Source organism: Delphinus delphis, chromosome 1, assembly GCF_949987515.2.
Source record: "Delphinus delphis chromosome 1, mDelDel1.2, whole genome shotgun sequence".
Taxonomy (NCBI): domain Eukaryota; kingdom Metazoa; phylum Chordata; class Mammalia; order Artiodactyla; family Delphinidae; genus Delphinus; species Delphinus delphis.
The window spans coordinates 28,559,429-28,585,521 of record NC_082683.1 but is presented as its reverse complement, the minus strand read 5'-3'; the positions used below and the strand labels follow the sequence as shown (position 1 = coordinate 28,585,521).

The 26,093-nt window shown below is 36.3% G+C and overlaps 1 protein-coding gene across 5 annotated transcripts in view; it reads right to left on the bottom strand.

Annotated features, from left to right (window-relative positions):
• The window catches only part of AGO3 (argonaute RISC catalytic component 3), a 119,684-nt gene that overhangs the window by 24,955 nt on the left and 68,636 nt on the right, over window positions 1-26,093 (bottom strand). For all 5 annotated transcript variants that reach the window (XM_060019220.1, XM_060019229.1, XM_060019237.1 and 2 more), the window contains 8 exons: window positions 24,873-25,007; window positions 20,615-20,702; window positions 20,342-20,489; window positions 19,795-19,914; window positions 16,901-17,023; window positions 16,435-16,568; window positions 13,094-13,278; window positions 190-349 (listed from right to left, as the gene is read on the bottom strand). In XM_060019220.1, coding sequence (XP_059875203.1) covers window positions 190-349; window positions 13,094-13,278; window positions 16,435-16,568; window positions 16,901-17,023; window positions 19,795-19,914; window positions 20,342-20,489; window positions 20,615-20,702; window positions 24,873-25,007 — 1,093 coding nt within the window. The remainder of the gene's footprint in view (window positions 1-189; window positions 350-13,093; window positions 13,279-16,434; window positions 16,569-16,900; window positions 17,024-19,794; window positions 19,915-20,341; window positions 20,490-20,614; window positions 20,703-24,872; window positions 25,008-26,093) is intronic.

The following is a 26,093-nucleotide window of genomic DNA, read 5'->3' as shown; positions in this document are numbered from 1 at the left end:
AAATGGAGATGGGAGGGGATTTTTCATAAAGAAATCTTGTAAATTTTGCCAATCAAAACTCTTAAGTTTTTGCCAAAATGTCTACTTATTTTCCTTGGCAGGAATCAACAAAGCTGTCTCTTACACAGGTGTTAGATATGGCAATACAGAGAAAAATTAATATTTCATTAGGTGATTAGCTTATCTTACCTTTGATGAGGTACAAGAATATTATTGATCCCTCCAAGTTTAACATTTATCTTTAGGCACAGGTTTGAGAGAGTTTGAGGGGATGTTTTTATTACATTCTTGACTTGAACACACTGTGTAGCCATACCCAAAAGTGTATCTCCAACACGTTTCACCTCCGCTGTGGAACAAATACAGATACCTCTGGTTATAAAAAGGCAAATTTTACTGAAAATTAAGCTGCTATGTATGTTTCCCCTTGTGAAATACATCACTGTATTACAGGATACCAAAACTTATACCAATACTGAAACAATGCTATTAAAATTTAAAGTATACTGCCTTTTTTTTTTTTTTCAGCCATGCTGCGCAGCTTGTGGGATTTTAATTCCCTGACTGGGGACTGAACCCGAGCCCTCTGCAGTGAGAGCGCGGATCCTAACCACTGGACCGCCAGGGAATTCCCTATACTGCCTTATTTGATTATATAAATGTGCAGAGTTTTGAGGGCATTCAAGAGTGCAATTAGTGGGACTTCCCTGGTGGTCCAGTGGTTAAGAATACGCCTTCCAATGCAGGGACAGAGGTTCGATCCCTGGTGGAGGAACTAAGATCCCACATGCTGTGGGGCAACTAATCCTGTGCGCCGCAACTACTGAGCCCATGTGCTCTGGAGCCTGCGTCTGCAGGCCACAACTAGAGAAGCCCTCACGCTGCAATGAAGACCGAGCGCGGCCAAAATTAAAAAAAAAAAAAGAGTGCAATTAGTAATATACTGTCTATCTTAAATGTTTTAACTTGATATCTAGCCAATTAAAATTAACTAGATCTTTTTTTTTTAAACTAGATCTTTTGAATGAACTGTTTCCAGCATTTGTGAAAACTGTGTTCTACAATATACAACTATAAAATATGAAAAATAATCCTAAAAAATAAAGTATACTTACTGCCTTGAAGATTAGCTTAAGTATTTAGTGATAATTTTTTCCAGTTGTTTTCTTCATATATAAGGAAGCATACTTTTGTCTTCACAAAAATAGTATAACCACAATAACCGAAAAACCAGAGAAAAATATCATACATAAACCCTTATTAGTATTTAATTGTACTCTCTTCCAATAAGGTTCTCATTTGCATTATTTTAATGCAGTTATAATCACAGTATACTTATAGCTTTCAATCCGATTCTCTAAACTTTAATTTAGAAATATAGAGGTATTACTGTATAAAGGTTTTTATCCTGTTCCTTTCCTTATCCTGTTTCCTGTTCCTCTCCCCCTCTCTGCCATTGTAACTATCATAAAGAGTTTGGTGTCCATAACTTCTTCTTTTTTTTTTTTTTTTTTTGCAGTACGCGGGCCTCTCACTGTTGTGGCCTCTCCCGTTGCGGAGCACAGGCTCCGGACGTGCAGGCCCAGCGGCCATGGCTCACGGGCCCAGCTGCTCCGCGGCATGTGGGATCCTCCCGGACCGGGGCACGAACCCATGTCCCCTGCATCGGCAGGCGGACGCTCAACCACTGCGCCACCAGGGAAGCCCCATAACTTCTTATATATAACATATGGAAAACACTTTTAAACAAAAATTGAGAATATACTATACACTCTATTGTGTAACTTGTCATATTCACTTAATAATATAGTATGTTCTGAATGCCAATATATAGATGCCCTTATTATTTATAACAACAGCAGTTACTTTGTTTTTAAATGCCATAAGGTATCTAACCACTACTCATACACCGACATATTTTTAACTTTTTCCAGGTTTCCATTATTTCAAACAATGCTATGAATAACATCCTTGTATATTTAACTTTCATTTGGTTGTATAACTATAGCTTCACGATAAATTTCTACAGGTAGAATCGAGGGATCAGAGATATATATACTTAACATTTTTATAGATACTGAAAATTTGCCCTCTAAAAAGGTTTATTAATTCATTCAACAAATATTTAATGAGCCACCTAATACATGCTAGTACTGTGCGAAGCTCTGGATATACAATGTTAAGTCAAGAGAGACATTGTTCTTGCCCTCACAGAGCTTATAGTCTAGTCAGAGAAATAGCCATTAATTAAATAACTTCAAATTTAACATTGTAACTGTGAAACAACATAAAGGAGTGGTAACAAGGTGCTGTAAGATATTAAAAGTGAGAGAATTTGACCTTGTCAGGGAGGTCAGGCAAAGCTTCCCCAAGGAAGGGATGTCTGAAATAAAATTCAAAAGAATGTGTGTTTACTTGGTAAAGGGTGGAAGATGGATTATGAGAAGCAATACAGGTAGAAGGAAGAGGATAAACAAAGAGTTTCTGTGGGGAAAAACAAGCATAAAGTGAGCTGAATTCTGAAGAGGTAAGAAGTCATGGATTAGGGGCTTCCCTGGTGGCGCAGTGGTTAAGAATCCACCTGCCAGTTCAGGGGACATGGCTTCAAGCCCTGGTCTGGGAAGAGCCCACATGCTGCGGAGCAACTAAGCCTGTGTGCCACAACTACTGAGCCTGAGCTCTAGAGCCCTGAGCCACAACTACCGAGCCCTCGTGCCAGGGCTACTGAAGCCTGCGCGCCTAGAGCCCATGCTTCGCAACAGGAGAAGCCACCGCAATGAGAAGCTCATGCATTGCAATAAAGAGTAGCCCCCGCTTGCCACAACTAGAGAAAGCCTGTGTGCAGCAACGAAGACCCAACTCAGCCAAAAATAAAAAATAAATAAATTTATTAAAAAAAAAAGTCACGGATTAGAACATGCAAACCTTTGGAAGATAATCTTAAATATCAATTTTACCAATTGTTAAATGAAGAACTACTGAAGTGGGGGTGATAGGGAAGGGGATAAAATCAGATTTGTACTTAAAAATACCATTCTGGACATTAACTATAGCACCAACACACAAAAGATTAGAAGTCATCATTTCCATCTTCACAACAACAACAAAAAATCAATGACTGAAAATCAATGACTTGTCTTAGTCTTAGATCCATCAGAGAAAACTGCCACCCCCAAAACAGGTGAATACAAAGAATCACAGCCAAGATCAGCTTATTAGAAGCAGAAGCTGATGAAGCCATTAACTGCAGGAACAATTAAACACTGACTCCTGGGAATTCCCTGGTGGACTCGTGGTTAGGACTCCACACTCTCACCGCCAAGGGCCTGGGTTCAATCCCTGGTTGGGGAACTAAGATTCCACAAGCTGTGCAGTGTGGCCACAAACCAACCAACCAACCAGCAAAACAAAACAACATGTACAAAAAACCCACACACACTAACTCCTATAACTCAATAAGAAAAAACCCAAACAATCCAAATAAAAATGACCATAGGACTTGAATAGACATTTCTCCAAAGAAGATCTACAAATGTTCAGTAAACACATGAAAAGATGTTCCACATCACTAATCATTAGGAAGATGCAAATGAAAACCATAAAGAGATACTACTTCACACCCAATAGGATGGCTAAAATACATAAATATTGGCAAGAACGTGGAGAAACTGGAACCTTGTACACTGCTGATAGGAATGCAAAATGGTGCAGACTCTGTACAAAACAGTAAGGCAATTGCTCAAAAAACTAAAACAGAATTATATAATCCAGCAATTTCACTTCTGGTAATATACCCAAGAAAAGTGAAAGGAAGGACTGGAACAGAGAGCTGTATATTCATGTTCAAAGCAGCATTATTCACAATAGCCCAAAGGTGGAACTAATCCAAGTACCCATTGATAGATGAATAGATAAACAAAACGTGTATATACATACAATGGAATATTATTCACCCTTAAAAAGGAAGAAAATTCTGATACATACTATAACATGGATAAACCTTAAGGACATTATGCTTAATGAGATAAACAGTCACAAAAGGACAAATACTATATGATTTATTCAGTCAAATTCATAGAGACAGAAAGTAGAATATAGGTTTCTAGGGGTTGAGGGAGGGGAGATGGGGAGTTAGTGCTGAGTTTCAGTTAAGGATGATGAAAAAGTTCTGGAGATGGATGGTGGTGCTGGTTGTACAACACTGAATGTACTTAATGTCACTGAACTGTATACTTGTTAAAATGGTAAATTATTGTTTTATATATTAGTATATTTTACAACAAAAAAGGGGAAGAAAATTCTGATACATACTACAACATAGATAAACCTTGAGGACATTACCCTAAGTGAAATAAGCCAGAAACAAAGGGATAAGTATTATATGATTCCATTTATATAAGTTACTAGAATAGGTAAATTCATAGAGACAGAAAGTAGAATAGAGGCTACCAGGTGTTGGTGGGTAGGGGAATGGGGTGTTACTATTTAATGGGTACAGAGTTTCTGTTTGAGATGATGAAAAAGTTCTGGAAATGGACAGTAGTTATGGTTGCACAATGCTGTGAATATACTTAATGCCAGTGAACTGTGTACTTTAAGGTGGTTAAAATGGTAAATTTTATGTTATGTATATTTTATCACACATATACACAAAAACTTGTTTAAAAATAGTTAATTCAGGGGCTTCCCTGGTGGCACAGTGGTTGAGAGTCCGCCTGCCGATGCAGGGGACACGGGTTCGTGCCCCGGTCTGGGAAGATCCCACATGCCGCGGAGCGGCTGGGACAGTGAGCCATGGCTGCTGAGCCTGCGCGTCCGGAGCCTGTGCTCCGCAACAGGAGAGGCCACAGCAGTGAGAGGCCTGTGTACCGCAAAAAAAAAAAAAAAAAAAAAAAAAGTTAATTCAGGAACACTCCTATGAAAACAGTACCTCAGAAGGAATGAAGACTACAATCAAAATTTGGCACCTGGGACTTCCCTGGTGGTCCAGTGGTTAAGACTCTGCGCTTCCACTGCAAGGGGTTCAATTCCTGGTGGGGGAACTAAAAGCCCGCATGTCACGCAGCGCGGCCAAAAAAAAAAAAAATGACACCAAGTGACTGATTTATAGAAGGCATCACCTACACCAACATGAGACAAATGTAGAGGTCCCAAGGTTCTGGCAAAACAGGGCAGGACTACAGAAGAAACTGAAATACAGGCAGCAGCACTCAATAAACAAAAATTAAATTTAAAAAGTGGCAGATGATGAAAGAGTTTTTCTATGAAAAAAACAAATGGGATGACAGCTATAAAGGTGCTGTTTTTGAAAATAAGAATTCCAGAATGATTTAACACTTGAAACTATGTGAGTAGATAATTTGATTTATAAGTAAACATAAGCAAATAATTTTTTAAAAAGTGAAGGGGAAATATGACAAATAAAAACTAAGGGAATCTGTTGACAGTAGACTTGCCTTGAAAGAAATGATAAAAGACATTTTTCAGAAAGAAGGAAAAGTATACAGGTCGGAAGTCCAGATCTATATATAAAAAAAAGGTCAGAGAAGGAATAAATAAAAGTAAAATAAAATCTTTTACTTTCTTATTCTTAACTGAACTAAGAGATACTGTTCAAAATAATAATAGCAACAATATATTGTGTGGTTACAACTTATGGATAGGTGAAATGAATGACAGAAATATTGTAAGGGGGAGGGAGGAATTGGGAATACTTTGTTCTAAGGTATCTACACTATCGGTGAAGTGGTACAGAATTATCGAAAGCAAATTCAGATTAGTTGTAAGTGTATACTGCAAACTCTAGGGAAACCATTAAAAGTAAAAAAAAAAAAAAAGTATAATTGATGTAAGAGAGAAAATGGAATAATATAAAATGCTCATTTAAAACCATAAAAAGGAGGGGCTTCCCTGGTGGCGCAGTGGTTAAGAATCTGCCTGCCAACACAGGGGACATGGGTTTAAGCCCTGGTCCAGGAAGATCCCACAAGTCACGGAGCAACAAAGCCTGTGCGCCACAACTGCTGGGCCTGCACTCTAGAGCCTGCGAGCCACAACTACTGAGCCTGCGTGCTACAACTACTGAAGCCTGCGCGCCTAGAGCCTGTGCTCCGCAACAAGAGAAGCCACCGCAATGAGAAGCCCGCGCACCGCAACAAAGAGTATCCCCGCTTGCCACAACTAGAGAAAGCCCACGTGCAGCAACGAAGACCCAATGCAGCCAAAAATAGATAAATTTATTTAAAAAAAAACATAAAATGGAGAAAAAGAGGGGAAGATAAAATATAAGACCCAGGGACTTCCTTGGTGGCACAGTGGTTAAGACTCCACGCTCCCAATGCAGGGGGCCTGGGTTCGATCCCTGGTCAGGGAACTAGATCCCACTCGCATGCCGCAACTAAGAATTCACATGCCACAACTAAGGAGCCTGAGTGCCACAACTAAGGAGCCTGCCTGCTGCAACTAAGACCCACCGCAACCAAAAAAAAAAAAAGACCCAAACTACATGTTGCCTACAAGAAACCAATTCTAAAATAAAGTGATACAGAAAGATATACCATGCTAACACCAAGAAAAAGAAAACTGAAGTTGCTGTATTTTTTCACACAAAGTAGATTTCAGAACTAGGAAGATTAACAGGGATAAAGAGGGGTATTACATAATAATAAAAGTGTCAATTCTTCAAGAAGACAGGACAATCTTTAACATGTATACAGCTAAGAAAAGAATGCCAAAACAAGTGAGGCAAAAACTGATAGAATTGTAAGGAGAAACAAACAAATCCACTATTATAGTGGAGACTTCAATGTACTTTCATCAGTAACTGACAGATCCAGCAGGCAGAAGATAAGTGTATATTCAATAGCTGACTTGAACAGTACCATCAATCAACTGATTCTAAGAGTCATTTATAAAATACTTCATTCAATAACAGCAGAATACACATTCTTCTCAAGCTCACATGTAACATTCATTAAGGAAGACCACATTATGGTCCTAAAACACACTTTAACAAATTTGAAAGAACAGAAATCATACAAAGTATGGTCCCAGACCACAGTGGAATTAAACTAGAAATCAATAATGGAAAGATAGCCAGGAAATCCCAAAATATCTATATATTAAACAATATAATTCTATGAGACATGGATTAAAGAAAAAGTCTTGAGAAATTTAAAAATATTTTAAACTAAATGAAAATGAAATACAACTTACCAAAATTAGTGTGATGCACAGTACTTAAGAGATAAATTTATGGCACTGAATGCAGAGAAGAAAGATCTAAAATCAATAATCTATGTTTCTACCTTAGAACGATAAAGAAGAACAATATAGGCCTAGAACAAGCAGAAGGAAAAAAATCTTAATTAGAGCAGAAATCAATGAAATTGAAAATAAGAAATCAACAGAGGAAAATGAAGGAAACCAAAAAGCTAGTTCTCTGAAAAGTTCAAAGAAATTCATTAACCTCTAGCCAGACTAATCAAGAATAAAACAGACAACACAAATTATTAATATCAGAAATGAAAAAAGGGTCATTGGCCCCAAGGACATTTAAAGGATAATAAAAGAATATTATGAAAAACTTTAGGCCCACAAATTTGTTAACTTACATGAAGTGGACCAGTTCCTTGAATGACACTACCAAATCTCACACAGAAGAAATAGATAATCTGAATAGGTGTGTACCTATTAAAAAAACTGAATCAATAATTAACAACTTTCCAAAAAAAGAAAGTACCAGGCCCAGATGGTTTCACTGGCGAATTCTACCAAACATTCAAGGAACAAATGAAACCAATTCTCTGCAATCTCTTCCAGAAAACAGAAGCAGAGGAAATACTCATGATTCTGAGGCCAAAATACCCTAATACCCAAACCAGAAAAAGACATTACAAGAAAGGAAAACTACAGATCAATATCTCTCATGAACACAGATGCAAAATCTTCAACAAAATATTAGCAAATTCAATCCAACAATGTGTAAGAATTATATACCATCCCCAAGTGGGATTTATCCCAGGCACGCAAGGCTGGGTTCAACATTTCAAAAATCAATTAAAGTAATTAATCACATTAAGAGAAAAAAAAGAAGAAAAATCATATGATCATATCAACAGATGCAGAAAAGGACATTTTGCAAACTCGATCATCCATTCATAATAAAAACTCTCAGCAAAACTAGGACTGGAGGGCTTCCCTGGTGGCGCAGTGGCTGAGAGTCCACCTGCCGATGCAGGGGACACGGGTTCGTGCCCCGGTACGGGAAGATCCCACATGCCGCGGAGCGGCTAGGTCCGTGAGCCATGGCCGCTGAGCCTGCGCGTCCGGAGCCTGTGCTCCGCAACGAGAGAGGCCACAACAGTGAGAGGCCCGCATACCGCAAAAAAACCCAACGAAACAAACAAAAAAACCTAGGACTGGAGGGGAACTTCCTCAACTTGATAAATAACAATTATAGAAAGCTTATAGCTAACATCATGTTTACTGCTGAGAAACTAGATGTTTTCCCCCTAAAGTCAGAAACAATGCAAGAACGTCTCCTCTCACCACTGCTATTCAACATCGTATTGGAATTCCTAGCTAACACAAGGAAAAGGATATAAAAGTATACGGACTGGGAAGGAAAAAAATAAAACTGTCTTTGTTCATAGAGAACATGACTGCCTATGCAGAAAACCCCCCAAAATTGACAAAAGCTTCCTGGAACTAATAAGTGACTATAGCAAGGTTTCAGGATACAAAATAAATATACAAAAATCACCTGTATTCCTAAATACTAAAAATGAACTAGAATTTAAAATTAAAAACACAATACCATTTATAGTAGAAAAAGAAAAAAACAATATACTTAGATATAAATCTAAATGAGGAAAACTATAAAACTCTGATAAAAGAAATCAAAGAAGCTCTGAACAAAGAGATATTCCATGTTCAAGGATAGAAGACTTAACATTAAGATGTCAATTCTTCCCAGCTTGATCTATAGATTCAATGTAATCCCAACAAAAGTCTCAGCAAGTTATTTTGTGATATTGACAAACTGATTCTAAAGTTTATATAGATAGGCAAAAGACCTATTAGCTAATACAACAGGGAAGAAGAAGAACAAAGTCAGAGAACTGACATTATCTGACTTCAAGACTTATCACAAAGCTAAATTAATCAAGACAGTGTGGTTTTAGCAAATGAATGGACAGACAGACCAATGAAACAAAATAGAGTCCAGAAATAGACTGACACAAATATAGTCGATCATTCACAGAGTAGCAAAGGCAATTTCATGGAGAAAGATAATCTTTCCAACAAATGGTGCTGAAACAATTGGAATCCACATGCAAAAAAAGAAAAAAAAAAATCTAGATACAGACCTTACACCTTTCACAGAAGTTTAGTCAAAATGGATTACAAACCTATATGTAAAAAAGGAAAACTATAAAACTACTAGAAGATAACACAGTATAAAAACTTAGACTATAACACCAAAAATGATCTGTGAAAGAAAAAAATTGATGACTTTATTAAAATTTGGACTTCATTAAAATTTAAAACTTGTGCTCTATGAAAGACACTTAAGACAAGGGCTTCCCTGGTGGCACAGTGGTTGAGAGTCTGCCTGCTGATGCAGGTGATGCAGGTTCGTGCCCCGGTCCGGGAAGATCCCACATGCCGCGGAGCGGCTAGGCCCATAAGCCATGGCCACTGAGCCTGCGCGTCCGGAGCCTGTGCTCCACAACGGGAGAGGCCACAGCAGTGAGAGGCCCGCGTACCGCCAAAAAAAAAGACAAGCCACAGCCTAGGAGAAAATTATCTGCAAAATAGGTATCTGATAAAAAACCTGTATCCAAACATACAAAGAACTCTTAAAACTGAACAATAAGAAAACAAACACATCAATTAAAAAATGAGCAAAAGATTGGAACAGACATTTCATCAAAGCTATACAGATGGCAAATAAGCACATGAAAAGGTGCTCTCTCTCTCTCCCTCTCTCTCTCTCTCTCTTTCTCTCTCTCTATTTTTTTTTTGCCAAGCTGCACAGTTATGCAGGATCTCAGTTCCCCAACTAGGGATTGAACCCGTGCCCTCTGCAGTGGAAGCGCAGAGTCTTAACCACTGGACTGCCAGGAAAGTCCAGTGCTCAATATTGTGTTATTAACGAACTACAAATTAAAATTACAATAAAATACTACTACATGCCTATTAGAATTGCTAAAATCCAAAAAACTGACAATACCAAATGCTGAGGAGGATGTAGAGCAATAGGCACTCTCATTCACTGCTGATGGGAATACAAAATGGTACAGTCACTTTTTGGCAGTCTTATCATTTGATACAGCAGTTGTGCTCCTGGTTATGTACCAAACTGAGTTAGAAACTTATGTCCACACAAAAACCTGCACATGCATGTTTGAGCAGTATTATTCATAAATGCCCAAAACTGGAAGCAATCAAGATGACCCTCAACAGGTACATGTATAACAAACTGTAGTACAACCACACAATGCAATATTAAATATTATTCAGCATTAAAAAGAAATGGCTTTATCAAACCACAAAAAGACATGGTGGAATCTTAAATATTGCTAACTGCAAGTGGCCAATCAGAAAAGGGGACATACCATATGACTCCAACTATATAACATTTTAGAAAAGGTAAAACTGTAGAGACATAAAAAGCCCAGTGGTTATCAGGGGTTTGAGGAGATGGAGGGAGAGATGAGTAAGTGGAGCACAGGGGATTTTTAGAGCAGTGAAACTATTCTTTGATACTGTCCTGGTAGATACGTGACATTATGGATTTGTCAAAACCCATAGACCTGTACACATAAAGAGTAAACTTTAATGTAAACTGTGGACAATATGTTAATAATAATTTATCAATACTGGTTCATTAAATGTACCACTCTAATACAAAATGTTAAAAATAGGGAAAACTGGGGCTTCCCTGGTGGCACAGTGGTTGAGAGTCCGCCTGCTGATGCAGGGGACATGGGTTTGTGCCCCGGTCCGGGAAGATCCCACATGCCGCGGAGTGACTAGGCCCGTGAGCCATGGCCGCTGAGCCTGCGCGTCCGGAGCCTGTGCTCCGCAATGGGAGAGGCCGCAACAGTGAGAGGCCCGTGTAACGCAAAAAAAAAAAAAAAAAAGGGAAATCTGTGTACAGGGGAAGGAAGGCATATAGGAACTCTCTATACTATCTGCTCCATTTTTCTGTAAATCTAAAACTGTTCTAAAAAATAAAATCTATTAATTAGAAAAATCACTCACTGAATCACTGAGGGAAGCAGTGTAGAAAATGCACTGAAAGTGAATTAGAGGGAATGAAGGCAAGAATATCAGCTTGGAGGCTATGGTAATATCAACTTTCTCTCCCATCAACAGTGTATGAGAATGTACATTTATTCATGCCTTTGCCAAAAATGGGTATTATCATTGTTGGTGAAAAATAATTTGTTCTAGTTCATATTTCTTTAATGACTAATGAGGCTCAGCATCTTTGCATTGATAATTGACCATTTGCATTTCTTTTTTATGTCCTTTGTCTTTTTCAGTTGTTTGTTCTTACCTTGATTTACAAATTCTTTGAGTTTAACACCTTCTGTATTTTATCACAACTTAAAAAATATCTTTCAAATTTTATAACCATTATTTTTAATCACTGCATATTATTTCACCAACATACAACTTACTGTTTAAAACCAGTTCTTAGTAGTTTTTCAGTGTCATAGATATCATTATGAAAATTTTGTGCATAGAGATTTTTCTACATTATGAATTCTTTTCTTTGAACATATTTTTGGAATGGGAAATACTGAGCTGTTGACTGCAAGCACATTTTTATACTTTCGATGAAAGGATATTATCAATTTATACTGTCATCAGCAATATATTAAAATACTAGATTCACTGCATACTCACAATCACTGGGTAGTACAGTATTTAAATATATTTGCTAATTTAGTAGCATAAAAATTTTCCTTTTATTAATTTGTACTTTTCTTTATTGGTGAAAACCAACATTTTCTCAAATATTTACTTGTTTTTTCTTGAGAAATTTTGGTTTATATTATTTGCTCATTAATGTAGGAGAATATAAAAATTTTTTCCTTTGAATGCAATAACAGATCCATATGGATATTTTAACTAATAATAAACTAGCCCTTTGCTGTCTCCATTTGCTGCAAATATTTTTCACGTTCTATGGTTTCCTTTTAATTTTAGACACCTGTGATGTATGGAAAATTTAATTTTCATGCAGTCAAATCTAACAAATTTTCTTATGTGAATTCTATCATTTTAAGCTTAAATAATTATACTCCATTCAGTAGTTTGAAAATTATACTTTCTTTGTGTTTTTCCATGTTTCAATGATTTATACTTAACATATTAATCTCATACACTTTAACTTGTTTACAATAATAATAGCTAACATTTATTGAGCATTCACTGTATGACAGGTGCTATCATAGACCCAGTTTACATATGTAAATTTATTTAATCCTTACAGCTACCTTCTACGGGTTAGGTATTTGTAGTATCCTAATTTCATAGATGAAGAAACTCAGGCTTTGTGTGGTTAAGTAATTCAGGTAGTATCACACAGGTAGTATACCTGGCAAAACCTGGGTATTAAGCAGCACAGTCTGACTCCAGAGCCTGTGCTTTTAACTGCTACATTATACTGATACTCAAGTTATCTCAATGACATTTTTAATAAATAATTCTTCCCTTAATCATTGTTTTGTAATGCTTCCTTTACTGAAATTCTTTTCACAGGGTCTCAGACTATTTAGTTTGCTCTCCAGATTTGTCTTTTTATAGTAACAATACATGGTTTTAAATACTATAGCTATAAAATATATTTTAATGTTTGATAGTTTTAGGATATGTGTTAGCATAATTCTAAAAGGAATATTTTTTTCTTGGCCGTGCCGTGTGGTAAGCAGGATCTTAGATCCCCAACCAGGGATTGAACGCATACCCTCTGCACCGGGAGCGCAGAGTCTTAACCACTGGACTTCCAGTTTAAGTCCCTAAAAGGAAGACTGAGTACTTGAGGAAAAATGCAATCTTAATACAATATCCTTACCATACACTGGTGTCTTCCCTGGCAGGATGACAATAATGAGCTGTAGCCCAGAGTACGTGTTCTTGAGATGCCGGAACATGGGCTCCACGCTGTCTGCCCCCTGTGCGTATTTGCAGAAGCAAGGCTGGCCCTGGATGGGCATCCCTGCGTCTTTAGAAATCTTACGCAGCTGGTCCGTGAAACCCCTAGAAGGAGAAATCACTAAAAATAAAACCTTTGTCTAGTCAGCAACACCTACAAATTAGTAATGGAAAGTTTGAGAAGGGAATGGAGAATGAAGCAAAGATTTGTGTGCTACATATAAGAAGAGGTGACCAGACTACTGATGTTAAGGGCAATGGTTGGTCAGTAATCTATCTGGCAAACTAAGCACACTACTGTACAGTTATGTGGCATTTTGTAGTTCACAAAGGACATTAGTAATAGAGTGTGCTGGTTAAGAGCTCAGCTCTACAGGTTCCAGTTCTAGTTCTGTTACTTACTAGCTATGGAATTTTAGGCAAATTTTTTCAGTTTCTCTCATCTGTAAAACGACCACTTTCAATATAGGGTTGGTGTGAAGATTAAATGAGATAATACATGTGAAGCACTTAGCACACTCATACATTTTCTAATTTGATCCTGACAAGATTCATAAGAAAGTGGTAGGTAAAGTATTACTGCCATTTTATAAATCAGGAAACAGTTTCAGGGATATTAAGTATTTGACCAAGGTCAAATGCTTATTAGACAAATGGCAAGAGTAAGAACTATGACCTAGTGCAGAATTTCTTTCTACAATAATACCTATCTGACACTTAGGATAGCAGGAAAGATTCTGTCCTCAGAAAAGATTAAAAAAAACAAGAAAACATTTAAAAAGAAATGAGGCAGACAGCACTTTAATGTACTTTTATCCACACTGAAAAAACAAAAGACTAATAATTTCTTATTTAAACAAAATTCTGCACTTAGCCTAGGATAAATAAGTAATAATGTTGGGATTTAACAATCACTTTACTTGTTTTTAAAACAAATACGGTCCTACGTCAAGGATCTGAGTGATCTTTGCTCAAAAACACTGATTCCCTCAGGACAGAGATGGAGTTTGTAGGAATTCCCTTCTCCTTTTCCTTATTAGTATTTAATTCAAGAAAGTATGAAGTTGAATATTTTCAGTTAGCCTGAACAAGAGCCATAAGCCCAATGACTATGAGACTTCTATCAAGCCATGAATAAAAAATGTAAAATGAAAAGAGTATCTCGAAGCTTGAAAAACAGTTGGAGGTGTTTTCTTTGGTCTCTGGAGGTCAAGTAAGATAATAGCAGCATTCTCCTTAACTGTCCTCATGACATTTTACTTGAAAGCCAGGGGATAAAAACTATACTAAAAGGGCTTCCCTGGTGGCGCAGTGGTTGAGAGTCCGCCTGCCGATGCAGGGGACACGGGTTCGTGCCCCGGTCTGGGAAGATCCCACATGGCCGCGGAGCGGCTGGGCCCGTGAGCCATGGCCGCAGAGCCTGAGCCTGTGCTCCGCAACAGGAGAGGCCACAACAGTGAGAGGCCCACATACCGCAAAAAAAAAAAACAAAAAAACTATACTAAAAAAAATATACTAAGTGAACCTTAAGACATAAGATTTGGAGCTAATAAAAAGAAGTGAACAGAATTAAATAGAAAATAATTTTTCTCACATGAAGGAGGCAAATTCTGAATTGACTTGGGGTAAACTGGTCTCTATGTCACTCAAGAACTATTCATTATGGGCATATTTTATAGGATCTGTTAGTGGAGACTTAAATTAGACCATAATCATTTTCTTAGGGAAATTAGATTCCAGAGGGGAGACAAGAAACTTACACAGATAATTATAATATAATTCTATTTTATACAGGAAGTGACAAGTACAAATGATAAACTACTATGTTTGCTACTATGGATTATTTCCAGCATCACAAATCACAGAAGACTGGCTATTATTTAGAAATGTAGAGATAGGAAGGAGGCATTTTCAGTAAAGAGCAGAATGAGTGGAAATGGAAAAAAATACCAGACAGTTAGAGGGCATACAGTACTCAGTTTCTTTGTCCAGAATATATGAAAATGGAGAAAGGACTTAAGAGGCAAATGAAAATTTTTAAACGTTATATGATTTTTAATGTTATTCTTTGTCAAAGACAAACCTAGAAGTTTTAGAGCGGAGGTAGTCACAAGTGGAGCTGGTGCTCTTTTCACAGTAGCACAACTCCTCAAACAAGAGTAACAGCAGAAGCCCTTGAGACTGCCAATGCCCCAAAGATTAGAGTCCCAAAGGAGATGGTGTAGAGGAGAAAGGAAGCCAAAGTGATAAAAAGAAAGCAGGAAGGCAAGAATGGAGAGAATGTCAGGAAGGGAGTCAATTGTATCTAATGCTGCACAAATTTTGAGGAAAAATAATGGCTGAGAGGAGACCATTAGAATTGATAAGCACAAAGATACTGAAGTTCTTCCAGTAACCAGTTTCAGCAGACCACTAAGATTTCAAGGAAGGAGAGAGAATGGAAGCCTGGAAGCCTTAAATCAGGTAAAATGAAAAATGAAGGGCTTCCCTGGTGGTGCCCTGGTTGAGAGTCCCGCCTGCCAATGCAGGGGACACAGGTTCGTGCTCCGGTCTGGGAGGATCCCACATGCCGCAGAGCGGCTAGGCCCGTGAGCCATGGTCACTAAGCCTGTGTGTCCGGAGACTGTGCTCCACAACGGGAGAGGCCACAACGGTGAGAGGCCTGCATACCGCAAAAAAAAAAAAAAAAAAGAAGATTTTGTGTTTGTTTTAAATTTTAACAGAAGATTGTTGAGGGAAAGAATCTGGAGAAGAGGAAAAGTAGTGGAGATGCAGGTCAAATTTTGGAAAGTAAGGAAGTGAAAATGAGAAATTAAATGACTCTTTCAAAGAACTCAATTGAGAAATAAGGATGTTATTTAATCCTCATTCAGTAAATAGGTACTATTATCTCTATTTTTAAAAGGTGAAAAGTGAAGCATAATGAGATTAAATAAATTATCCATGGTAGTAAGACTAGGAAGTGGCAAACCTGAGAATTATATCTAATCTGTTCGCCATCAAAAGCCAATGGTACTCCTGCTATACCACAAAAGCTAGTCCATTAGGATGCTTGTAAGAATGAATCAGTGACTTAGATATGACCAACAAATTCAGGAATCTTCATCAAAGTAACGAGAAGAAACATTTTTAAAGGTTCAGTGATTAAATATACTTCATACTGAGGCAACACTGGTTAGAATATTAGCTGAGTAATTTAAAACTGAAATACAAAATTTAAAAACAAAATGGTCCCAAAGTGAAACTAATGACAAGCCTTACTTCAATATTTCTTCTCTGCACTGCCTCTGTGTGGCAAAACAAGCTATAGCCCACATTTTGATTTCAACTCCTGTGTGGAACTGTTTCCCTCGCATGTCCCATACTCCATGGCTTGGTGTTGCTACTGTCCGATTCTACAGAGAAAGAGAAATAATAAGGCAAAAATGAACAAACATTTAATATATAACTTATTGGAATGAGCTGAAAATAAGCATTTCAAATTGCTGAACTGATATATATCTGATATTCTACATGGAACAGGCTGTTCTAAATCAATATTTTATATTTTTATCATAGAAAAACAAAAGTTCTACTAAGTTCAAGCAAAGACACTGATATTGAAACAAACAAAAAAAATTGTTGGAACAATAAAACACTTTTTAAATTCCAGACTTAGCTAGGAAGCCCTTCTCTCCATACACAGAAACTGTATGATTATAATTTAAAAACTATCAAGAGGTTTTACCCGGCCACCATACTGGAGCATAGGTGCTGGAAGTACGCGTCCGGTTACGTGGGCCATTTCATCCCGAACTTTAAATTGAAACTCCTGAACAAATGGATCTGTTTCATAATTTGCACTTCTTACCTAACAACAGAAAAAGTTTGTAGTTACTTTCAAAATTCCCCCAAATTCCCTGCTTTAGAACCCTCTAACTTTTTTTCTTCACTGTGTCAACAATGTTTTATAATACTGACAGGTGTAGATAATGGTACCCTCACTATAGAGCAGAGAATCTTAACTTGGGGACCACAGATCATGAGTGGACTGTAGGAAGTCTGTGAAACTCCTGATAATTTACAGAACATTTAAATGTATTAGGTTGCATAATAAGAAATTTCAACTATTTATGACTCATGAAAATTGTAACTTTATATGATTAAGCCTCATATACTTTGGGAGGGTGGTTGAGAGACTGCAAGAGAAATATAAGGTTCAAAAAGTTCGTATGGGTTTTCCCCTAATATCTTATGGAAAAACCCGAATGAACTTTTTGGCCAACCCAATACCTGACCTAAAAATGGTTAATTACTTCTAATTAGAGGATCTGGATATATACTATTGAAATTTATTTTATGTAGATCTCGACAGCAAATATCAATAATCCTAAGGCTTTCTTTCCTAACTGATTACAGTTATACAAAAGTTATACAAAATCTCCTTGAATATTTTCAGATAAAACACAGCACATTATAAAATTTACTTAAGAGATACACTTGAGACAGAAAAGAAAGCCAGTATGAGACACAGATTATAATTTTTATGTAATATACCAAAATGTGCAAAGATAAAGAATTTATTGTAATTCACTGTAGACTTGAATCTCAAAAGTGTAATTCATGCTCATAGTGTGCTATAATGCGTTTTCCAAAACATATTTACTTAGTCTCAGAATAAAGGTCAAACAAGGTTACAAAAAAAGGCAATGCTCAATTCTTTGAGTAACACTCTATTAAAAAACACTATATAGGGCTTCCCTGGTGGCACAGTGGTTGGGAGTCCACCTGCCGATGCAGAGGACACGGATTCGTGCCCTGGTCCGGGAAGATCCCACATGCCGCAGAGTGGCTGGGCCCGTGAGCCATGGCCACTGAGCCTGCGCGTCCGGAGCCTGTGCTCCGCAACTGGAGAGGCCACAACAGTGAGAGGCCCGCGTACCACCAAAAACAAAAACAAAAAACACTACATAATCTAAGTATGTAAAAAGAATCTCCCCACAATGTGCAGGAAAATTTGTTTTCTAAATTAGGCATCTAATTAATGCATCTAACTAATGTATCTTTTCTTCAAGCTTAAATGCCATTTTTTTTTCTGTAAGGTTACAAACAATAACAACAACTACTATTTACCAGGAGTTGGTAGGTGATGTGCTTGTGCTAAATGTTTTATAATTAATTTTCACAATAACCTATGACTATAAAGTCTTTTATAATCTTTATTTTACAGAGGATAAAATTAAATCTCAACAGTTAAATGATTGGCCTAAAACCATATAGCTAAGCAAGTGATATATAATTTGAAACCATGTACATTCTGATTCTAGAGTTCCTACTCTCAATCACTGCACCAGCCTACCAGATGCTATAATTATAATAATACAATAATGGTAACAGTAAGTGAGTAAAGAAGTTAGACTTTGAACCCAGAGCTGTTAGATTCCAAAACCTGTGCTTTCAATCACTGTACAATATCACCTCTCTGAAGAGAAAAGCTGTAATAAATGAGGTAGAACTAGTTATTGAGATTTTATATTGATAGTGAGAGGTTCTAGTCTCTTAAAGGTTTTAAAATTTTGTCATAGTAGATCAGAGAAAAATCCATGATGAGAGTCAGCCTGTATTTTCCTAATTAAATATCATGTAATAACTTACTCTTTACAAACTATATTGGAAAACAAGGTCTTCTTTTTTTTTTTTGGTAATTGCCTTACAAAATGAAAGAGCCAATTCTGTAACCCTTTTCCAACAATCTCTAAAACTGCTTTTGAAAGTGTTATTAAGTTGTTTTGGGTAATGTTCTGATTTCTAGATTTTTTTCTCTTCACTTGGGCAATTTACATGGTATTCAAGAAGAGAGTAAGATAAGATCCAGTTGCCTTCATTTTTCATTTTGCCGTAATTCCGTCAGTTTTTTTTTTTTTTTTTTTTTTTTTTTTTGCGGTACATGGGCCTCTCACTGTCGTGGCTTCTCCCGTTGCAGAGCACAGGCTCCGGACGCGCAGGCCCAGCGGCCATGGCTCACGGGCCCAGCCGCTCCGCGGCCATGTGGGATCTTCCCAGACCGGGGCACGAACCCGCGTCCCCTGCATCGGCAGGCGGACTCTCAACCGCTGTGCCACCAGGGAAGCCCCGTCAGTTTTAAAAGTAGTATTGATGTCTCTTTTCTCCCCATTTAGAACAAGGAGACAGCTTAGAGATCCCATACGGCTGGAGCTGTCTTATATTTCTTTATTCATCCTGTACGGTTACCGGTGTTTACAATGGAGCTAAGCCATCCTACTTTGTGTGTTAAGACTCTCACCATTGCTAGTCATAAAACTTTGACTTTTCTTCCTTTTCTCTTCCTCTTTTAGGTGGAAGGTAAGGAAGGCCCAGTTTGCTAAACTGAAACATTAGTTCTGAGAGTATCTGTTCTGAATCTAATTAAAGAGCTTGGGGTTAAATTAGAAGGATCTAGTCTAACCCTTTTCATAGAACCCACTAAGATTCACCCCTAGAATACCACTAGATTACTTTCATAATCTCTTTTAATTCTGACAGCCCATGAAATGGTAATAAGGTATCAGTTGATAAGGACATGGTTCTTTAGAGCTCACCCTCATATGTTTTTAATTTTCATTTCTAGGGTTAAGTACTAACCAATCTGCTAATTTCCTCTTGTCTATCTGGTGCAGATCTTGCTGTTGCTTTGATCATAGTTGAGGTTTGATTGTCCGTTAGCTTCTTGATACATCGTTGCCCTGCCACAATATTACAGACCTACAAATGGAAAAAAGTTTTGTACTAGATATATACATCTTTCTTAAAATTCTGAGTGCCAATTACATGTGAGATTAAATTTTAATATCTACTCCATTAAACCACTTCTGTTTAATATCATGTTAAGTAAAAAAGCAGTAAACAATACTGCTTTACAGTATGATTATAATTAGGTAAAATATACACTGCATAAAAAGGCTGAAAAGAAGTGTACCAAAATGCTAACAGTGGTTACATTTAGAGTGGTAGGACTGTGGATGAATTTTTTCCCATATTATTTTATAGCTGAAAATTTAGAATAAAAGGAAATTTAAAAACAGTTCAGTCTCCAAAATAAATGTGAGAGTATGAAGTAAGTTATAGGTCATTAAAAACCCCAACAGAACGATGAATAAGAGGGTATTAATAAGCAGCCTAAACACATTACTTCTAGTGGCAGATAGGTATGTTTCTGCTCCTGCCCCACTTGCAGACAGGGAAGGTGTGGGTACTTCAGCTGAAGAGTATACTTTTCTCTGAAATACTGTGCTACTGTTCTCTCCACAGTTTGGCCATTTTCTAACTGTAAAGGAAAGCTGGAAAAAAAAAATTACACATTAACAACTCTTATCTCATTATGAGCCAGCAAAACTCCCAATCTACTAACTAGAGCAAGCTGCCTCACATCATCTCTGCTCTGACAAACACCAGCTTTTCTTACGTTTGATGACTGGCAGGCCTTCTTGTTACATTACAAACACGGTATTTCCGTCTCATTGTTCCACAATGAGTCACTTCAACCTTCAGACCTGTTCCCAACAAGAAAAACTGAGGTTATAGAACTGTCACATGTAAAATATTTATAACTATAAAGCCTGTTCACTACTATAAAAACTCAAATTCTAAACAGAAAATCTGTGATACAGGCAATGTGATATTAGCAAAGGATTTTATATATAACATTGTTAACAACGGTTACAATCATGATAGACCTAACTCCAAACCTTTTCCCTATTCTATCAAGCTATTAAAAAATAGTATAAAATTTGCAAAGCCTGTATATCAAGGGATAAAGTTCTCCATTAATTAAAAACCCTGCTTATAATGCAGGTTTTTATGCTGGTTGAGGGAAGGAGCAAAGGGAGTTATGATAATTCTCAAGATATTCTATAACCTTCAAAGTATGTGATATCTGATTTGCCCAGTAATCACATACTGACTGAAGATCATAATTTCATATAGCTGAAGAAGAAAGTCCTTCAAAGATTTTTAATGCAGGAAGGAAAAAAAAAAAAATCCCAGGCCCTTTTAACAGAAGTGGAGTGACAATTTCGCTGAAGGATAATATAGTGATACAGTTCTTTTACTACTATTAGAAAGCAAATGCAACCAAAATAATTCCTAGAACAGGCAATCCAGACCGTCTTATGGAATCAATGATCTCTTTGAGAATCTGATGAAAGCAATAAATTCTCAGAAAAATGCAACATACACTTAATTTAGCATATGATTTTAGATGTTTGTGGATCTGTACGTCCATTTGTGGACCCTAGGGGTTTGCAGATCCTAGGCCTGCTTTAGAAAGTGAAGCTGTGGGCTTTTAAAATACTGGCTGAAATTCTTTGGGATGAATTTTCCTATGCAGTGGTGTACAAAAGAATTTTCTGAGATGATGGATTGTTCTACATCTGTGCTAAAATCACCAGCAATATGTTACTGCACACATGAAATGTGGCTAGTGTGACTAAAAAACTAAAATTTTAATTTAACTTTAATAAATTAAAATTTAAATAACTACATGTGGCTAGTGGATACTCTTGGAGCTACCTAGAGAAGAGTTAACAAACAGATACAGTGGCTACTGGTCACAGATAAGCAACTCCATTTCTAAGGCCTATACTCCAAAGGAGGAAAATCTAAAAAGGGGTAGATGGAGGACAACTTTTAGTTCCCTGATAGTATTTACAGTTATACTTTTGTATTATTTTCCTTTTATATCTGTGTATCCTATAGTGCAGAGGTTCTCAACCAGAGGTGACTCTGACCTCCAGGGAAGGTTTGGTAATGTCTGCAGCCATTTTTGATTGTCATGACTGGGGGTGCTACTGGCATCTAATACATGCTAGATTTTGGAATGCTTGGATCCAGGGATGCTGCTAAATTATACTGCAATGCACAGGACATCACTACCTCCCATCCCCAACCACAACAAAGAATTATCCAGCCCAAAATATCAATAGTGCCAAGGTTGAGAAACCCTGATACAGTATAACTTATTTTCGTATCTACTAACTGCAGAACCAAACACAAAGTTCAATCATAGTAATATTTTCTTATGACATATCAGCATAAATTAAGATGTTAAGTGGACACAGTGTCACTGTACCAGATTGGTATGAGGTTTTCTTAAGAACTACTCCTAATTGAATCAGTGAGAAATAGTTTTCATTAGTAACTACCTTTATAAAACTAAAATTTCAGATCAATTAGAGCATTTACTATGCCTCTATAAATAAGACTAGGAAATACTACCAAGAGAAGGCCTTTTAAGAAGGAAACACCAACATATGAAGTAAGCAAGATGTAAAAATATTGTTTAGGGGGAAAACACGATAGAAAAATTTAAAACAAATTTCTGTTATCTATACCACTTAGCAATTTGTTTTCAAATCTTCCCCTTGAATTAAAAAAAATTATCAGTAAGGTTCTACAAGCCTACTAAATAAGTTTTTATCAAAAATAAAATTGATGTAAAGCAACTATACTCCAATAAAAATTAATAAAAAAGTAAAATAAAATACTCTTACATACATATGGTACTTTTACCATAAACTTCCTCCAATATTTCTGCTATTTAACTATGATGAATTACTGCACAAAGAAACCACCCTAAAGTTACCATTAAATATTTAGGAAAAAGTTCAACTAGAGCCAAATAATATTGTACTAGGAAATCTATTCATCATAGCACCCTTTGTATCACTATTTAACAAGCTTCATCAAATTCCTCATGCCAACTAAAAATTAAACCCAAATACATAATACAAAACATGTAACTTTGATTCTCTTGTGTAATTGAGGTAGGAATACATGACGTACTTTAAAGAGTCCTCTTTAAAAAAAAAAGCCTTCTTGACTCTGAATGGAGGAAAAAATCATCAGTATGTCAGTTAGATCCAACTCAGATTTTTCTACCCCAAATCTACAGTCATAGGTGCCTAAGGATTAGATCCAAATCCAGGGGTTAGCAAAAAGCTGAAATTTAAAAAAATGGACTAGATAATTCTCTGCCCAGGTCCCTCCCCAAACCCTCCATCCAACAAAAAATGTTTTTGGCTTTAATAAATCAAATATTTAACCTATAAACTTGGCTTTACCTTCACTATAACATCAACTTTATAATGCTTTCTAGTCATTTTTTCAGTCATTTCTTTGGCCCCCTGAGCAGTTGAAGTTAAGATCGAGTCCATGCTCTTCGGGCAGCAGTTGAATCCTTGTTCTGTACATCTTGTATTTTCTGTGATAGAGTGGTGATATGAGTTGATTGCATAGTTACCGCAAAATAATGTAAGTGACTTCATGATATCAGAGGTGGTAACTAAGCAGCAACTCCACTGGAAACCATGGCATTTAGATGATCACATATTAATGGTGGGTAATGCACTACCTCCCAACAATGCTAACTGTGCAGTTAATACAGATTATGAAAGGACAATGGTATGATTGCAATATAAGAATATATAACACTTTCTTATTCTGACACTTAAATAACTTGAGATAAATGGATGCCTATTTTCAAAGTAGGAAGAATTTTCCTTTAAATGTTTTATTACAATGACCATCTCTCTCCTGGTTACTAAATGGCAAAGAATAAAGGATTACTGGAGCAAGTAGGATGTATTCAACTATACTAACTGATTTGGGGAACTGAAAGATGTTCAGAGAACAAACTTCAATGCTTCATTCAAACCACAAGCTAAAAATTGCCTGTAACAAATAGGTAAAACCTTAAAATAAAACGACATAATTATTTCTGACAATTGAAGATCTAACATTTAGTTTAAATAGAATTTATACTATTCATTCTAATTAGAGAATATCTAATTTCTCTTTGTGTCTAAATAATAAAGAACTAAATACAGTGGAGTCACATCTTACATGAGGATTAGGTTCTAAAGTCATGAACAAGGCAAGAATTTTACGTAATCAAAATTACTGTTGAAAAATCCCTTAAATTGCAGATAAAGTACACTATGTGTGGGTTTGCACATAAAAGTGTACATGTATATAGAAAGCAACAATTATATAAACAATAAGTATATACAAAATATAAATTTTAGGAAACAATTGAAATTAATTTTTAATTTTTCTCTTTGGAAGACTATGTAGAGATGAATTTGTATTAGTAAAATATACATACGATGCAACCCACTGTATACACTTTAGCTACTAACTATAAAATAGTCAAGATCAATGGTCAACTGAATAATGTATATGAAATTACTAAGTTTCAACTCTAGAACAACACATGAAACAGGCTAGTCCCATATCCATAAATTTACAAAGGAATAAAATATTCTGCTATCATTTCAGAAAAATAAAGAAGTCATTACATTATCGATAGAATATGTTCAAAGAATGGCTCCAGTTCTGAAGTGACAATGTTTTTGGAATAAACTTATTTTTAACAGTATCATAGAAGCGTTTTCCTAACAGACACTCTTATACCTTCAGCTAGTAAGGCAAAGTATTGACAAAAAATTAGCTAGTATCAATATTAATTCCATTACTTGGTATTTCTTTCATTGACACACTACCTAAGATGTTATGGTAATGAATTTAATGTGACATTTTATAATTAGTCCATATTTTTACCGGTGATGTTACATGAACAGATTTGTATCTTTAAAAATTTCAATGAAAGTTTGTTATATTCATGCATTTTATAGTTAAGTTGTTCCAAATGCTAATTAACTCACCTTTTATCTCTTTGGTGAATTTTACCCGATGAGAATCAGTCAGAGGTCTTGGCTGCTCATCAATATTATGAATGTCAAGAACTTCACACATGAACTGAATTACAGGTTGTGCTTTGTAGAAGGCAGTGGCAGAAACTAAGAAGAAAAACACAAATAGTACAAATTAATGTTTCCTTTAAAAAACTCAAAAACTTGATCTTGGGCTCCATGATAATTAACTAATACAGAGTTAAAATTACCCTTTTATGTATACCTATATACATATAAAAATATTTACAAAGTTAAGCTGTTTCAATTTGAACTGTTTGACTGGAAGACAAGCACAACAACAGAAAAAGCCTAATATTACAGTTTTTATAATCTATCTCTTATCATGGGTAACTGAATCATTCCATTTCCTACTACATGTACAGAGCAGTGTTCTGGCTATGAAACAAGGTCTGTAAGGGGACAAAGAAGGCCAGAGCACCTTAAAGAAGAAACGGTTAGGTATTATTTCTTAAACAAAGCTTTTTAAGCCACCCTAGACTGCTTATCTATTCTAGTGAGAGCTCTCCCTGTCTTGCACAGATTTGAGAAGACAATGGTATTAAATGTTACTAGTGCTAATCCAAGCTACAGGTAGTAATAGTAAGGTGTATCTGCCCAATTTTATCTAGCTACAGTCAGCAGTCTTCCAAGAGCCAACAAGTACGATTTCTTAATCTTGGGTTTTGGAACTAGAAGAGCTTCACCAATAGTTAGTAGACCACCATCACTCATTTCTTAAATACATACTTACTGACTGCTATTATGTGCTATAAAGGCACTGGGGATACAGTGAAAAGTAAAACCAAAACAGACAATAAGCTACATGCTATCATGTTATTTTTTTATTTAAAAACATGCCTATTGTGGTGCTCTTTCTCTTACTCTCCTTGGTTTAGGATTAAATGTCTTCCACAAAATGTCCCTCATCTCTGGAAGGATATTTATCAAGGCTTTAAGTAGTTATCTCAGGTAGTAAGGCTACTGTAGATATTTTTTATTTTCTTCTTTTTGACTTTATCTTTAAATCTTAATTTTTTAATAGTGAGCACATATTACTTTTTCCTTTATTACAGAAATAATACATGAGTGAAGTCTCATCCTAAAAAATTTAAACAATATAGATATCCACAGTAAAGACTTCTGGTCTCCAAGTATCTTTAAGAAGCAACCATTATTAGTACTTAGGTATGT